This window comes from Oreochromis aureus, linkage group 9, assembly GCF_013358895.1.
Source record: "Oreochromis aureus strain Israel breed Guangdong linkage group 9, ZZ_aureus, whole genome shotgun sequence".
Lineage (NCBI taxonomy): Eukaryota > Metazoa > Chordata > Actinopteri > Cichliformes > Cichlidae > Oreochromis > Oreochromis aureus.
This window is the reverse complement of record NC_052950.1, coordinates 19534596-19552769: the sequence shown is the minus strand read 5'-3', so window position 1 is coordinate 19552769 and position 18174 is coordinate 19534596. Positions and strand designations below refer to the sequence as shown.

The 18174-nt window shown below is 38.8% G+C and overlaps 1 protein-coding gene across 2 annotated transcripts in view; it reads right to left on the bottom strand.

Annotated features, from left to right (window-relative positions):
• Window positions 1-15199: 15199 nt before the first annotated feature.
• plod2 (procollagen-lysine, 2-oxoglutarate 5-dioxygenase 2) overlaps window positions 15200-18174 on the bottom strand; it is a 35200-nt gene continuing 32225 nt past the window's right edge. For both annotated transcript variants that reach the window (XM_031732503.2, XM_031732502.2), the window contains 3 exons: window positions 17864-18010; window positions 16428-16553; window positions 15200-16260 (listed from right to left, as the gene is read on the bottom strand). In XM_031732503.2, the coding sequence (XP_031588363.1) occupies window positions 16105-16260; window positions 16428-16553; window positions 17864-18010 (429 nt within the window). In that variant the 3' untranslated portion in view covers window positions 15200-16104. The remainder of the gene's footprint in view (window positions 16261-16427; window positions 16554-17863; window positions 18011-18174) is intronic.

The window sequence follows — 18174 nt, the reverse complement described above, 5'->3', positions numbered from 1 at the left end:
TAACAATTCTTGTTGACAGCACTTTCAAACTTAGCGTCTCTATCCCTCTCTCTCTTCTGCTTGTGAAAACACTGACACCAAATGCGTTTGCATCTTCAAGGGGAAATATGTCTGGCATTTACATTTATTACAAAGAACATTTTGAAGAGTTTTTGTTTCTTTTTTATGTGTATGTTTGTGTCTTTTTCTTTTGTCAGAGACATCACCGAGTCTAGAATTTCCGCAACGTCTCATAAAAAAACATTTACTTATGCTTTGCAGATGAAGCTCATTTGTGATCACAAATTCACTGAAGGCACAGAAATCCGCCAGGCAGCCACATTAAGCTGGAGAATGTGCACCCTCGCTCCCTGCCTGCCCCCACCCCCCGCGCCGACCTGCTTTCAAGCCCCAGTGGCATTCTCCTATTCAACTGATGAAAGAGATTGCTTGGGTCTTGCACTAATGAATTTGCATTATTATTATTAAATGATGTTTGTAAATTATGACCCAGTTTGCTCCCTATGAATGGCGCAGAAACCCAAAACCTACATCATCAATTAGAAGCTCACAGCCAGCCTGCTCAGTTAGTTAAACTTAAACTGATTTTCTCTTTTTTCTTTTTTCTTTTTCTTTTTTTGGGAGTTCTGAAAATTCCATTTGCAGCTCACTGGCGCACCCTTGTGGTGTGAGGGCAAACACCCTGCTCTCTTAGCAGACTCACATTAACTCGTATTATTGTTCGAAATCGCTGAATTGTTCATAAAATGAATGGATGTGTAAAAAATGTGTATTCTTATTTTGCTTTTATAAAAATCATTTTTTGTTTAAGTAGCTTGTTGGGGGAAAGTAATCTAAAGGTAAGGGTTAAGACACTTAAAAAAAACATGCTCGCAAATCTTAAAGTGACTCCTTCATTAGTGCCGATTTTTGATTTAGCCACAAGGGGGAAGGAGAGCGGAGCGGATGCAGGCGGGTGACGCAGAGCGTCTCATCTCAGTGATCAAATATTTCTTTTTCATTTGAAATTCTGCTTTGTTGTTAATGATGTTGACAGCAACTTCAGTCGGCTTTTGATATTTCTGATGGCTGAGTGTTTGATAAATGCAAATTAGAAAATTTTTAATTAGTTGTGTGTATGTGTGTGTGTTTCAATCTAAACCGATTGCAGGCAATTTTTTCTGTTCTCTTCCTATAATGTGTTGATTATTTTGCAGGAGAATTGTGGCATTTCTTACTTGGAGCAGGGTCTTTCTCACAGTGACACCTTGTGGAGGACACTGTGTATTTAATATCTGTGGCCAAATACTGAGTTTCAGCTAAGTCAGATCAGTCCAGCTGTGAGGAAATCTGATTTACTTGAGATACACTGATAGTCCTGTGATGATATAATTTCAAAATACCTTTTTTTCCTTTTTTTTGTTATACAAACCAACATTTAGAGTCTAACCAACACCAAACAGCATCTACATACAAACAGTACCAGTTCCAGATGTGCAGTTTTATAATGTTTAAAGGAAACTTGCTACTGTAATTCTCGCAATGTTTTCTTGGCCTGAGCTTAAACTGTTGTGTTGACCCTCCACACTGAAGAAAGTCAAGGGACCTAAAACAAACTAAGGGTGTTTTGTCATTTATTTTTTTCCCATTTAGAGATAAATAAAGACAAACATCACTCTGACTGTGCTGTTAGACCACCTACAGCACTTGTAATCTCCCTTCAGAACACAGCAAGATACAAATAAGCTACCATACTGGAGTTGGGTGAATTTTTTTAGAATTAGAATTTTCTAACCATGTGCTTGCAAACACCCCCAAATTTTAAAATCACACCTTTTTGAATTCATTTTGTTTTACAGCAGAGAAACCCATCAAGCTGACAGACCTAAATGGCGTAAGACTCCTTACAAGTTCTAAGTGAACACAAAGAACACAACCAGCAGCTGTCAAAGCCTTGCATGCTGGCATAGTAAGTGCTCTTTTAGCTGCATGTTTAGCAGCGGGTTCACTTTATTTACATATTCAGTCAAATTGATGGTAAACTGAAACATGATGAAGGCGGTCACACGGGATGCACTGGAACACTGTCTAATACAGTTTGAAGGCAGTCTAAATGAATCTGGATTGATCTGGTTTCAAAGTATGTTTGAAAGGAAGAAACTGAGCTGCTGCAGCGTTTGTCTCCTGAGTGCTTATGAGTCGTCTTACTTTGCATTGTGTAACCAGACCTTGTTTGTACTGAGTCTCCCACATGTCGAAAGAGGTATCAGCGCCATGAACTCATTTTAAAATATAATAAAAAGACCTTCTCTGCTTCCAGAACAGAGGCCAGTGCTTCTTCTCTATGCAGTTTAAAACAAGACTCAACAAGATAACATATCTGAGGCATCATTTTGTATAAAGGTGTACCATTATTATATACAAGACTGTGCACAAGTCTTGAGCCACGCCTCATTTCTTTATATTTGTTTGTATTTCATTGAGTCTATGAGAAGTAGCCAGATAACACTTGTTGTTTGTTAAAAAAATTTTTGAGCAAAGTGTCCAGTCCCATTAACCAACATTTTCAAAGGAATGTTTGTTTGTTTGTTTGTGCTCAAAAACACTTTGGAAACTGGGAGATGCATCTGGCCCTTCAGTTTGTCAGTAAACTGTTCGTCAAAGTCTCATCAGAAATAGTGTCAGTAGAAGAGGAAGAAAAGGCTGAGGTGTGCCAAATTATACAAGAACTGTCCTGAAAACCAGTGGGAAAATGTATTATCGTCTAAAGAAACCAAATTTGACATTTTGGTTCAGAAAGTAGCCGATATATAGGACGGAGGTCAGGAGAACATGCCTCGTTGAAAGGCTCCAGTTTGTAAAACATAGCACAGGCTCTATCATGGTTTCCTTGGTAGTTTTGGTCCTATATCTCTACTGTGCATCTGTTTGGGTCAAAGACTATGAAAATGTGGCCACCAGCTGGAAAAAGCTTGTGTTTATTCACTTTTGCCATATTGTTTCAACTGTTTAAGTGGTAACGTCAGGCTCTTAGGAAATAGCCTTCGCTTCGATCTTTATTCACCATTCATTTTATCTTCCCTTCCAGGAAATCTCCCTGTGTGTGTGTGTGTGTGTGTGTGTGTGTGTGTGTGTGTGTGTGTGTGTGTGTGTGTGTGTGTGTGTGTGTGTGTGTGTGTGTGTGTGTGTGTGTCACCGCCAGCTGCGTTGATCACCCTCCTAACCCTTCCCCAACTTTTCCTATGAAAGCTGGATTCAGTCTTGGCATGTTGCCTGTTAGTGCTTCCTCCCCTGAGAACTTGTTAGATGGAGTAGACCCAGTTCTGGAATGATACTGTTCTGACCCACCTGCCCAATCTTCAGGAAATCAGTCAGCCGAAGGGCAGTGTTTTTGGCTACTTAACCACCTGCCTCAGAATTTGTAAGGACTAAATGTCCTTTCTCAGACTCTGTTGTCATCATCCTCTTTGTAAATATATCTGTTGAGCTGCTCCCATTGGCTGTGTCTGCGTTCTGGGTCCATCTGTCTTTGTGTCGAAACATGGCAGTTTGGGGTTGCCTTTCAGTCAGTGATGTTAGGGATCTTGTCAGAATCAATGGAATTATGAGCTCGGAAAAGCACCATTAGATTTTTATCCACCATGTAATACCATCTGGAAAGCGGGTTCAATTTTCAGCATGACAATGATTCCAAACATATAGCACGCCTGAACAGTAAAACACACATTGGAACACTATCAGTTATAGATTGGTCTCCCCAGAGCCTGGATCTCAAGATTATTGGAGCGGTATGGGATCATCTTGACAGAGAACAGAACAAAAAGGCAGCCAACATCCAAAGAAGAGCATGCCTAAGAGAGTTCAGGGTGTGTAGAAAAATAAGGGTGGTCGTACCAAATATAGACTTTCAACCTTAGAATTAGAATTGTACAAAGTCTGTTTTTGCCTCATATGCTGCATCTGTATTTATTTTTTGTCATAAATGTTCCTATCTATAAAGAAATGAGGGTGGGTACAAGACTTACTCAGTGCTGTATAGATGTGTGAGTGTTTAGTCTTTCAGTGTGGCCTGTTTAGCAACATCCACTCCCATACTGTACTTCACTGGCCAAATGTCTCTCCCACACAGCTGTGAAGATATGGAGTATTTCAACAATAATTCATGACTGCTCCCACAGCTTTCCTTCACATATCATTTCAAGCCACTAGAGAATTTATACGTCTTTATCAGCAGTATCAGTGCGGGTGATGTAATTCTCAGGAACAGGCATCATTCTCAGAATTTTTGCAGTCTCTCAGTGAATATCCTCGATGTTCTTGCCATTGCTCTCGGAGTATTGAACTCTTGGCATTTGTATTTTCATTTGAATCTGCTACATGACACCTTTTAAATTCAAAAGAATCTCATCGGAACACAGTAATGACTCCATTTATATTGGCATTTAGCTTAATGTTCTATCGAATGAGTGGGACACAATGGTGGAAGAACTCGCTTAATGCTTACTTTCTGTGGCACTACCCTGTAATTTAAGGCCTAGATTATGGTGCATCAGTGTAAATAGCATTTGGGAAAACGCCCAAATCACACTGTCATTTTAGGGCTCCTATTACTTTCTTTGTGCTAGTTAAAGTGCCTCAAGTAAAATCACCTTATCATAGTGCCTGCTTACCTCAAGACCCCTCTGATACAAGCGACAAGCCTGCTTGTGTCACATTTGATTTTGACTCAGTGGTTTTGGTCAGTTAATCGTGACTGTTTCCACTCTGGACGAGTTTCACAGATTTGCTAAATAAAGGCTGGAGGGTGGGCGAGGAGGGGGTTCAGATTCCAGACCTACTGTGGCTAAAAGGAAATGATGTCACCTTTGCCCAGACTACCATGACTCATTAGTTTAAAACTGAGGTTTAATGTTGCCCTACATTTGGAACCTTGGCAGGCTCCACTGTCTTGGCAGTGCCATGGAAACTTTAAAAGGAAGAACACTTGGAACATTACATTTCCCTCTCAACACATATTTCCATGTTTGTTCCCGGCATTAAAATAAATAAATAAATAAAAACAAAGATGTCTGTTAGACTACATACTATGTTCTTATTCTTAGCTCTCAAATTTCTTACCTGTCGCAATACATTCCTCTCTGAAAAAACAGAGTGTGGCACACATTTCTAACGTCATACACAAGCTAAATGTTTTTCATTCTGTCATTGTTCACTGGGAGTCAGATCATCATTGCTGAGGTACATACTGTGAGTTCTGCAGTTACGGAGAATAAATACTGAAAAGTACCAGGGAATGTAAAAAACAACACCATTTAATTAACATTTGACTTGTTATCAGCCCCCCTCCCCCCACCCCTCCATTTCCTTTTCTGTGCTAAGGATAATGAGACTGCAAATGAGCAAAGCACTAAACCTATGCAACGTAATATGTGGAAGCAGACTATGAGATTTTAGCAGCATGCATCAGTAAACTGGTGGTTTGGACGGAAGGCAATCAACACACCCAGCACTGAGCACACAAATGTACATAGTTGGGTGGCCATATGTGTACTTTTATACAGCTTCCCATGCAAGTGAAAATTATAGGAAGCTGTGTGTGAATGTGCACGTAGGCAAACATACGCCAACCACTGATTGGTTCAAGTTATTTCGGCCTAGTGACTAACTCAAATGAGGGCCTTGAAAGAGTACCTGTGTATATGAGTACGTGTAGTGTATCATTCCTCGTGTGCAGCATAGTCTGGAAATGATCATGCCTCTGCACTTCTACCTGTGTGAGCTTATGATTAGCTCAAGGAAAGCTATATTTAGTATGTTTTTTTCTTTGCAAGGGAAAGTCTATGTAATCCTTTATGATACCCAAGCAGTGAATCTCTTCAAATTAAAACAAATGCATTCATTTAGTTACAAAAAGTATTTTGGGGGATTCAAGTCAACCACCCTTAGAGTAAGTTATTTTTTACAGTTTATTTTTTCCACTTTATCAGCACAACTACGCTGAAATGATAATGAAATGTATACATTTCATTAAATGAGGCAACACAGAGTCATTGTTAACATAGGCAGGCAGATTGTGATTATTTGCATAGCCCCACCACCCTCCCCCAAAACCCACTTCTAAGCCAGGAAAAACCCTGCAAAATGCAGTTTTTGTAACGTTGTGATGAAAGTAGTCTCTTGCCCAGGAAATATATGCATTCTCTAGGGGAGAAAAACTGCTTTCCTTATTCTTTATACACAAACCTTGATCTTCAGTAGTTACATTGCAAGTCTGGTTGGAATAAGTATAAAGCTTTCAACAAAAATACTGAATACATGCTCCCAAATGATTTGAAGTGCACAAAAACACTTCCTGTGGTTTAATTTAGTTTTTTTTTTTTTTTTGCTAGACATTGTGTATCAAGATGGTCAACACGGCCTTTGAGTACATTCATGTCAAAGAAGAAGAGTTGTGGTTTGTTTTTAAGATAATGGATGTTCCAGATCACCTCTGGCCTAGAAGAAGAGTTTCCCATCAGCAACTTAAACTCTTCCAGATTTTGGGGGGTATTTGATGCATGTCAGCATAAAAGCCAGAGGTAGTGAGTTAGGCTATCTCAAGAGGCTCTGTGTGTGTTTTATACAGTACATGATGCACATGTGCTGGAGAAAACGTGGTACAAGGCATAAACATGGTCAAGATTTCTTTTTAGTGCCTGCATTATATAGTGGTTTGCATGTTTGCCTACCAGGAAAAAAAGATCCCTAGTTCAATCTAAAGAGGAGACACAAATCCCTTTGCAGTTGCATCAGGAATGGCATCCAGCATTAAACAAAAATTGCCAAATTAAATGTGTGGATGCTACCTTCTGTGGGACCCCTTGTGAATAAAGGAGCAGCTGAAAGTAGCTTTAATTTTAGTATGTGACTCTTTTTTTTCTGTCTGAGTGATGGGGGTTACTCAGATCATGGCTGAGATTAGTGAGGTGGGTGGGCAGGGGTGGGGTGTGTGGGGATAGTGTTTATTGACAGTCTGAATGGCCCAGGGGAAGACCTTGAGCATGTTTGTAGTATGTGAGCAGCTCAGAGCAAGAGGCTGTAGGCAAGTGTTGCCAAGTTCCAGGGACAGAACCTTGGTAACTGGAGAGAGACAAGTGAGGGAGGTATGTTGAGCCTAAAGCCAGAGTATGTATTAGCATTTAAGGATGCATCTGTCTCTTCATACAGAAGGAGTTTTTTTTTGTTGAGAAATTTCCCACATAGATAAGCTCTCTTACTATTCCCAAGCTGCATGGTGGAAAATAATTAAACATGTTATTTTTTAACCTTTTTTAATCAGTGGTCTCACTTGCTTTAAAAGGTTCCCCTGTGAGATACCGACCAGGCAAGATACAAAAAAGCTTTTGACCTTGTGAGCCAGTCTTAAGCTTTGCATTCCTGGGAGGCTGTGTTGCCTGAGAGATCTGAGGGATTTCTAGCTTTCACAACTCCCCGTGGTTTCTAACCTCAGTGTTTACGTGTGCTGGAGAAAGAAGGGAGCGAGACTGAGGGTGGGGGATGGGGTTCCCAAGTGTGCTCTATAATGACCACCACTTGACTTTGGCATTGTGCTTTGCACTTGTTTCTCAATCAAACCCTTACCTTCAGAGGCTAAATTTACTCTACCATCTCACACAGAGGACCCACAGCTAAGTTCAGGTCTACTCTGTAATTCTATTAAGCCAACCCTAATATTATGCAGAGCAGCACCTGACAGATATAACAGCAATGCAATTTTTTGCTACCGCGAGTGTTGTGAAAAAATTACCTACCACTGGGCTTTGAGTAGCTTGTCAGCTTCATTCATTCTTTCCAAAAGATTTAATCAACTTGTTATATCAAGTAATATTTTATTTAAGATACTGCTGATACAGGCACGTGCAATGCATCATTACATCACTGGAGAGATCCTTGCAAGTTTGGTTGGTTAAATGGATGACTGGAATATTTCAACAACTATGGCATGAATCAATATGGAGTTTGTTTCTAAAAAGTGGAATCCTAACGACTTTGGTAATAGTCTTCCAGCCTTACTTTGGCATCTGTAGCCTTCTGTGTTTTGGGTGTTGGGGATCTGAATCCACATTATTGTCTTTCCAGCTCAGTTTATGCAGAAAACATTTATCTTTTGCAGTATATCCAGTTGTTTCAGAACCTGTCCCAGTCGTATACAGCATTTTAAATGCATGGTATATGCATTTTTAGCCAAGTCTACCTGATGAAATATTAAAGTTTTGCACGGTTAGTTAGACTTGACCTAGATATTAAATTCTCCTTCCACAGAAACTTGTGAAAGTCAGTACAAAAAGATGGTTAGGGCAGAGTGCCCAGATGAAGGCAGAATGCCACAGCACAGAGCTGCAGACCACAATGTCCAGTGTGGAAGATTTCCTTTGTACATACAACAGAGGTATCCAAGGGGAAAAAACACCCCCTTGCTTGTGGTTGGTCTTTTAAGTGGGAGCCAAAGAGCCAATTAGAAGGATCAGGGTGGATCACCACTAGTTTTGTCTTGATGTGCTGTGGTCACCAGATTGCCAGCCTGTCGCTGCTGCTTCTGGCTCCTCAGAGGGCATTAGGTTCATATGGATGGCTCAAAACAAACACACCCGTGCTGAGGGATTCTTCGTCTTTAGTATCTGGTAGGATATAAAGAAGTGCTAACTACAAATCTAACAAGAGCCACACAACTGGGAACATGCAATTATGTCATACCAACGGACAGACAGCTACTGGCGAAAGCTTTCTATGGAATCCAGTCAAGAGAAACTATGGGAAAGCTGCAATATCAATCCTTTCTTTTGCATATAACCTTTTCTGAAGCAATCAGTAATACCCAAGTATTATTTTAAATGTTTCAAATATAGATTTTAGCTGGGTGTGATTTTGTTACAAGGGAAGGCAGAATCTTTCATTCACACCAATGGTCTAATGTTTCACTTTTGACAAAGTTTCATATTTTTACCTGTTGTATTCTTGCCTCCCGTAATACTATTGTAAGATAACAAGCTGTATCTTGAGGTAAAACAAGTGAAGTGTTGGAATTGTGAGTAATTTGAAGAAATAGATTGCTGAGGTTTGGCAATAGAGACATCATTTTTTTGGTCTTGAAGTAAGAGATAGTGGATGGAAAAAGCAGAATCGCATCCATTGTAGCAAAAGTCTGCATATAAAACATAGATGTTGCCACTGTGATGTCACTCATTGATTTGTGGAGCCTCAATGTTCTCAATGCATTTTATTTAACAAAATGTTGGCATGTGGAGGCAGAAGCAACCATAAAAACTGATCTAAGTTTAAGTTTGAACAGCCATCCATCCTTCCATCCGTCCATCCATGCCAATTCAGGGTCACCTGAAGCTGGAGCTTATTATTCACATTTCCAAACAGTCCATGCTCCACAAAGTGCTTAAAAATATAAAATGCCACTAAAATAAATCTAATGCAAAAAAATAATACAGTAAAATGTAGGAAAACAAATAAGACAATAAAATAAGTCAATAAAAACAACTAAAACAACAACAACAACTAACACTGTTAAAACCAAAATGTTTACATCAAAGTGTGTTAAAAGCCAGACCATAAAAATGTGTCCTTAGTAACAATTTAAAATGTTCGAGTGTTTGTGCAGATCTAATATAAAGAGGGAGGCTATTCCAGAGTCTAGAACCTGCCACAGAGAAGCCTCTGTAGCCACGAGACTTGAGTTTAGTCCATGGAATAGTTAAGGTTAGGACAGGTCACCAGTCTTTCACTCGACCCACACAGAGAGGACCAATGACTAAAGCTAAGCTAAACACTTACAGGAAATTTAGAATTGCTGTCAAATGTCATAATGGGTAAAACTGGACTCGTACAGTATGTAAAGGTTAAACCTAAGAATCAGCACCTATTATCACTGTTTAATCACATGCTAAATTGTACAATACTATGTGTCTTGTGCTTTTGGATGATAATACATTTGATACTTTATGGCACATTTGCACGAATGAGACACTTCACTCACTGCCTTTCATCACAACTTCAGATAGGCTGTTGCTCTGTTGGTGAGTAGTTGAAATCCCCTCATTCTTTGCTTATCTTTGATCTTTTCAAGAAAGAACCTTGATTTTTGGGGGGATTTTTCTTACTCTTAAAACTGATATGACACTATTAGTGAACTGTACTGATAGTTATTGATTTTAGGTAGTTAACCAGTCACCTCAAAGACTTTTTAGAAACGTCACCATGAAAGACTATTGTCTGTTATTATTATCCAAACTTAGTCTCTGCAGTCTCAAGCCCTCTTATATTAGAGGGGCCTGTTTGTCTGTCAATAAGGTATAACAATATCCATATTCTTGCCAGACTGCCAGTCCAAAAGAAAACTTTTTTAGTGGGGCATCAACCATTTTAAGTCTCTCTTATGCGAAAGTCCAACATAATATAGATTTACATGCAATAAGTGTAATTATTGTTACATTCTGATGCAATGCTATTATTACTGTTGCCTTACTTTATGCTGAAATCTTTGTTAGATTTCCATTTATGATTCATAGCCTATTTCAAATGCTTCCTATCATCACAGAGTCAAAATTAGACCCATCAAAGATTTATATATTTAGGCTTAGTTTCATTACGGCCCACTCTCACCAGCTCCTATCTTGTGAATCATTATGGACATACTGAGCGTGGGTGGTCATCTCCAGTACTGTGCCAAGAATTACAAACTAGCTGATGAAAGTAGCAGGGAAATTGACTGTTTGACGTTTGTCGACAGTCATCAACAAACACGACAGCAAGTGGCGTCAGCTGGTATTCAGGCAATTTCACTGCCTGTCTAAAAGCACGATCAGCGTATTTGATTTGTTCTCTTTGCTTGCCAGCATTTAAAAAAAAAATTTGATTATATTTAATTTGTAATGTGTGAACATTGCCCTATATAATACTTTGAATGTGCTTACATTTACAGCTTCCTGTGAGCAGACAATATAGAAAAAATGTGCATTTACACAAGTAAGAAAAAGTAATCAATTTCATTTCTTCACACCATCAAGAATCAAAATATATTTAATTTAACATAACAGCCAAATCGCAGTCAATATATATTCTTGGCTGGACTGATTGATTTCTTGGATTTGTATTTACATTTAAAACAAAGGTTGAGTTTTCTTACATCTAAGAATGAACATGCTTTTATCTTCTTTTTCTGTCTTACCGTCTCTCTTTACACTGAAAAATCCCTGACATCCACTTTAGAAGTGGCATAAACAGTCTGTACCCACAGGGGGGCTCTAAATGCCAGGCTCTCGTTGCTCCTTTTATGCAACCACATTGACCTAAGACACGTAGCCACCACGTAGACTTGGGCACACACACCCTGACACCAGAATGCCCCACTGCACAACACTAGTCTTCTGTCTGCACTTCAAATGACAAAGTACAGGTTTAAACACACTAAAAGATTATTCAAAGGACTCCAAAATAGCTCATAAAGGACATGTTGTGTGACTGTTGTTTGCTTTCTATAAACAGAGCTTCTGTGGCTTTAGAAAACTCCCCATCCTCCACCCATCTTCCATTCCACTTTTGTCTTTTCCATAAATCAATATCTGCCTGAGAGTGTGGGGCTGCTGATTGTTTTTACAGAGCGTTGCTGTGTAATTTTGCTAAATGGTACTTGCACCCAGTTTACTTTGAGATGGTAAACAGTCTGGCTGGTAAAAAGTGAGGGTGTTGATCGCCTCGAAGCATACAATCAACATAATTGGTATTGTGGACTGAATGTATTTCATTACTTACCTGGGAGATAGGCATGATGATAGGCCCGTAATAATAAGTACTATTTTGGTTACAACCAACATTATGGATCATGTTCAATACGGATCATCTTGTCTTACCTAACATGTGGCATGAATCTTTTTGTTTTTCTGTTTGTTTCATATATATTATAGATGTTAGCCTCACATGTGAGATTGCAAACAAAACACATTAACAGGGATTTGCAGACTCAGAGTCTCGCGCTCTTTTTATACAACCCAATAAAGGTTTTACAATGTGTTAGAGCTGCTGCTGTTGCCTCAAACAGGAGTTTTTAAGAATTAGGAGTAAATACTTCCACTCTTCAGCTGGCACAAGCCAGGTTTTAATCAAAATGTAAGAGTTAAATCGAGATACTTCCCTGCATTTAGAACAGTTTTTAAAGAAAAGATATGAATATATTCATTAGATGCTATCAAGTCATTTTCTTCTTCTTTGCGCTCCAATGATGCAAATGTAAAAGTGATGATAATAATCAAGTTTTTGGTTCTTTCTAGAACAGGTACCTTAACCAAACAAGTAGCAGCAGGCCTGCATACTTCTGTGTCTCCACTGCTGAAGATGTTGCTCCATAGTGGAGATCCCAGACTGCTTGTTAGCAAATGATACAGAAATAGTCACATTTCCAAGCTTTTAAACATGCCTATATTAGCTGCATCTGTTCTGCTCACACAGTTCCTAAAAGACCTCAGGTCCCCGAAGCCCCATTTATGTGAAATGTGAGATTGAATTCATTTAACATCTTTTGAACTGTGCACAAGTGAAAATAATGGACACAAACGTATTTGCACGCATCCATTAATGCACAACATGCCGACTCAGTGGCATCAAATGTTTCCTACTGTATCTGTGTTCCATCACAGTACTTTTCCACTGATGCCTCACTCACAATTGCACTGCGCCTGAACCTTCTCCCTGGCCCCAAACCACACTAATCAACCAACTCCCCTACTACCCCTCCGCCCTCTTCTATAAATGTAATTTGAGAAATTTACAGTGAAATAACCACGCACTACATTTTATGTCTCTCTCTCTCACACACACACACACACACACACACACACACACACTCATGCAGGTAGCCTTTTTGCCATGATGCTGTTTGGATGAAAAGGTCGCACTGTATCCTGCAGAAGTGGTATATTCCTCAGGGATGATCACTGACTTTGCATTGATTTCACGGATACACACAAAACACATGTCTTACAAAACTATTCTGTCAAGAGGATGATGAATTACCTAAAGCATATGGCTAATGATAACTTGTATATTTTCACTGGAAACAAATTCCATGGAAATACTCCTGGTTTCATTCCAAACGCCTCCTCTCTCATTGTCCAAAAATGATTCAACACCCACAATCATAAGTGAGTCTGTTGCACTGGATGACATGCTGTTTTACCCTGATTAACTCAAGCACTATTACGTACAGTGTTTTACAGATCCGGATAGGCTTGCTTGATGCCAAAAGCTCATAGTATAGCACACCAAAGGTTTATTAATCTACAGCTGGAAGTTAAGTCTAGTAAAAACAGCAGTGTTAAGGTGCACGAGGAAATTAACTGGGAAGAAAAATGTGGAAGAAAAGTGGGGAAATTAAACTAAGATGAACTGAAACTGTATATTTGTATCTTACTGTCGCCTTTTTTCAAGAGAGCTAGATTTGGTGGCTCAACAGTATAAACAAAAGTATGAAAGGATGCATCTTGTTGAACTTGGACAGTTAAGAATATTTCTTTTGCCACTTAATAGATTTTCTGCTCTTACGCTTTAGATTAATGTTTTGATTCATTACCCCAGGCAGTAAATGAGTGACTGCACTAACAGGTAAATAGTGCATTAAGGGCAGACAAAATATGCTGGAAACTTCTCATTATACCCGTGGTGCAAGATTGCCTCTAAACCATCAGCTACAGATATGACCACACATAGACTGGCCCCAGGCACTTAAAATCCTACAATGTTGTAAACACTTAATTTAAATCCTTTGTTTGGTCAAGACCAGAGTGCTTGCTGGGGTAATGTCTAAATCACTATTTGCCACTGGGCACCCTGCAGTTAGTGGTGCACTTGAATTTACTTTGGTATAAAAACTAAATTCCCATCTCAAAAACCATTTACCCTAAGTATGGGTATTCATTGGGTTAAACATGGTGCGTACAACCATGTACAACTGTAAAAACACAGACTCTAGAGTTGATTTTATTAATAAAAGAAGGAAATGACCTTGAACAACCTGCCTTTGCCTCCAAAACATCGAGTATACTGTATCCTACTTGCGACTTTCGAATAAATCAATGTTCAGATATGTGTTTCTTTCTTTTGATAAAGGCATTGCTGTGAGAATCTCCTAGTTTGGTTGGTAAAGAGGTTTTTCCTGCATGCCTGGTTGTAATCAATGTCACCTTTCACAGGGTCTGGACACTGCGCAGTTCAAGGGAAATGATGGCTACAAAGGGCTCTTTCAGCAGCTGAGAGCCTTTCCTAGTCCGACCTAAATCTCCTCCTCCGCTCCCTGCGTCTTCACTGCTTCATAGCGGTTACTCAGAAATTCAGCCCTCATTCGGCTTTTGACGGAGCAAAAATGCACATCTGGTCAGGTAAATACACGGCCCTCAAGGGGGAAGTAAAGCTCCAGAGGGTGTCGGCAATAAAAAGAAATGGGATTTGATAAGAAGGTGAGAACTTGGATAAAATCTAGGGCTCAATCTAAGGTGGATATTTTATTAAGTTTCTAGATGGTAAACATACAGTCATCTAAAGGATAAAAATCATAGTTTTCACTGGATGTTTTTTTTTTCCTCTGTAAGCTTTGCCTTTAACACCTCCCCTCTCTGTTCTGTCATCAGTCTTTTAAACACCATCTGTACCACTTTCATGAAGTTGCATGTACATGTTTACACTTAGCCCCTAAGGTAAACTGAACCACATTTGCACTGATGTACATCATCACACCGCACCCAAGCACTTCGGGGCTACTCCCTGCGCAGAGGAGTACTTCAGTCCAAACCAACCATGATGGGTTTAACATGTGACATGTCCAGACTTGGAAAATGAACTGATAAAGCGATAAGACAATGAAAGCTTGTATGCAGTGGTAACTACATCCAGACATTCTTCGATCTACAAAGAGACTTTTCGGTTTGCTCTCTGGACAGCGAGTGCTTTAAATGAAAGAATGTGCTTTCAGCTGCTCCATTATTTCCCACGAGGTCATCAAAGTGGATGGATCCACATGGTATGCCAGATGCAACCATCACATTTACCCACACTTGTGACCTCCTGAAGCTGGGTTTGTGTCTCCTCTCAGGGTCTCGTAAGGCTCATGAGGCAATGTGTTGACTTTACCACAGCGCACATTAGTATATTAAATGCAAAATTAGAGTAAATTTGAAAACATTAATTTTTCAGTATTCAGAGTTTTTTTTAATTGAATTACACAATAAGTTAAAAAATAGTTTGCTGAGTTTTAAAATCCAGTCACTCATATCTGTCAGAAAAAAGGAAGAACATTTTGCAGAAATATTTTCAGTAAAGCAAATCAGTGTTGCCAATATTCAGTAAAGAAAGAAGGAAAGCCTTTCAAGTAAAAATGACATATCGATCTTCATTTAGCTAGAATTCTTATTGAATTCTGCTCTCTTTGCTGTGCAAAATTACAGTACACAAGTTCTTTTAATGGGGCACAAACCAAATGGAAATGTAATTAAAAAATCACAAATAAAACCTTGACTGACTCAGGGTAGAAAACAACGTAGCTTACACTGCAGAAACATGATTATTAGCACCAGTAGTAACTTTTGAAGCAATACGTAAGTTCAGTGACATTTTACCTGAAACACAACTTTATACACAATGGTCATCCGCACAACCTCACACAGTAGAGCTAATTGCTAGCAAATCAACCAGGGTGCATTAATGATGGTAAACATGACAGAGCAATGAAAATCATGACAATCTACAGCATAGACGATTTTTTGAAAGATTTTGGTTTTGAATCAAAAAATGAAGCAATAATGTGACAGAAATCCTTACCCTGCTAGCTTGGTTTTTGTTTCAATTTGTGTATCAAAACTGTTAATTGCCTTTGTTACTTCCCTTTCCTCTCTATTCTCTGTCTGACAGAGATTATTTGAATGCAACTTTTTCAAGATTTTAAAGCAACTGCTTTAAAAAAAAGAATCGCATCAGCAGAACAGCTTGTGCGCAAAACTTCAAATCATACAACCAAACAAAAACAAAAAAAAATTGGACGAAAAAAAGCGAAGCGTGGTTGAAAGACTTGATATCATAAGGCCGTCAGGTAGTTTAAGGATCAATAAAAGACACTGCAATATAGCGGGTGCCGCCGGTTGTGGGTAGGCCTTCATGCAGGTGAGTCAGTCGTCCCGGGTGCATGAAGCTCCAGCCTTTCCTCGGTGATTCTATGGTGCAGTTATACCGATGGAATCGGCAACCCCCTCCCTAAAAAAGTAAATTGGATTTATAATTGTGAAATAAATCACTGGGTTAACAATACTCATCAGACACATTATTTAATTGGAAAGCTTAAGATAAAATCTACATTTAAGAAAAAAAATATAACAACTATAATATTAGTGTGACTTATGCCGCATAATACAAGTCCTTACCTGAAAGTCTATGCCTTTGTTATTCAGAGCAATGTTGATGGTGAAAGTAGAGGAGTCATGGTGGGGCCTCAGGTATGCTTGTCTCTCAGGAGTGTATTTTACAACAAAGTTCATTATAGCATAACCCTGTGACAAAAGGATAGAATGCATTAGCTGACAGTACTGATGTTACCTTCAAATAAAGAATTATGCTGAGGACATAAGTTACAATATGGTAATACTATTCTACTATGTGAACCTGTCCACCAGTATTACTTTATTATTATAAGGTTACTATCACTTTAAAGTCTGTATACAAAAATTACAAATGCATGGATGTCAACTTTATTGCTAGCAAGTTGTGATAGTGTTTCCAGTATATTACTATAGTATTCCTAATAGACATACATACAAAGGCATATGTATATTTCCTACTACAGGTTTTAGGGCCACTGAAGATTGGTGAAAAAAATGAGGGGCAGGGAATGGGGGATACAAAATCCTAAGAAAAAACTCAACTTTTCGACATTAAAGTGGCAAATTTGTGAGGAAAAAGTGGCAAGCTTATGAGAAAATGTCCATTATGCTGTAGTTCTTGATACACAAAGACAATCACCTCATCCATATGAGTGTCCTGTTTAAATAGATCCAGTTCATGACAACATCTCTTCAAAGACATGATGCTTATGATAATGTGGTGATTCTGAGCTAAAATCACAAGTGTTTCTCTGTTGCTAAATCAAATTAAAAGATATAATTTAATTGTTTTTTATTGTATCTAATGTTGGCATAGTGCATACCAAACCCAATGTGCAAAGCCATGAATTCCCTTGAAAAGATAATGTTATTTTCCAAGCTATTGTTGACAAATTTGTCATTTTTCTTACAAACTGTCATTTTCTTCTCAGAAATTTGCCACTTTAATCTTGAAGATTTGCCTTTTTTTCTCATAAATAAATGCCCCTTATTGTTTTCCTGATCTTCAGTGGCCCTAAAACGTTACCATAATTTTCCCTAGTTTCTGGGTACTTATTACCAAATGACTTAAATTTCAGTGTAACAATAAATTAGTATAACCATTGTTGATACAAGAGATTACTTGGTTGTTACTTAGATATTACTTTGGTAATTAAGGGGTAATAACTTACATTTTCCATATTGGCAGCAGGTCTCCCTCCCCTGTGTGAGACTTTAAATTTCCATTGTTATTGATACTTTACCCCATTATTACCACAGTGCACTTAACTGGAGCCTCGTCGTCTCGTCTCTCTATATACTGGAGTGGTAATGTACTTTGAAAATTCCGACCCATTTGTCATCCAATGGAAAATTTGTCATCAGCTGTTAAGATTCACATCAGAATTGGCCATAAACATGAATAGCAGGTCATTACAAGATTAAACTTTTCTGCTATTATAACTCAGCTTTTAGTAGAAAAAGGTCAGATTCACACAAACCTTTGTGTAATAGCCAGAGAAAACTTTTAACGTGACAGGTGATATGAACTCTCGGATGAAATGGAGCCACTCTTTCTCAAACCCAATTTGCTTCATGTGAATGTCATCTGTCGGCACAGTCTCATAGCCTCCAGCAATCCGCTTGTCCTGAGAAAAAGGAGAGAAACAGAGCACGATGCAGTGTGACTAACGATGGAACAAATGACCCACTATCCTCAAAGTGTGTGTCCACAGTTTCAAAGTGATGGTGATTGTGATGATGTGCATGCGTTATTTTTTTTTTAAACCACAGGCTGTTCTGTTGTCTGCCT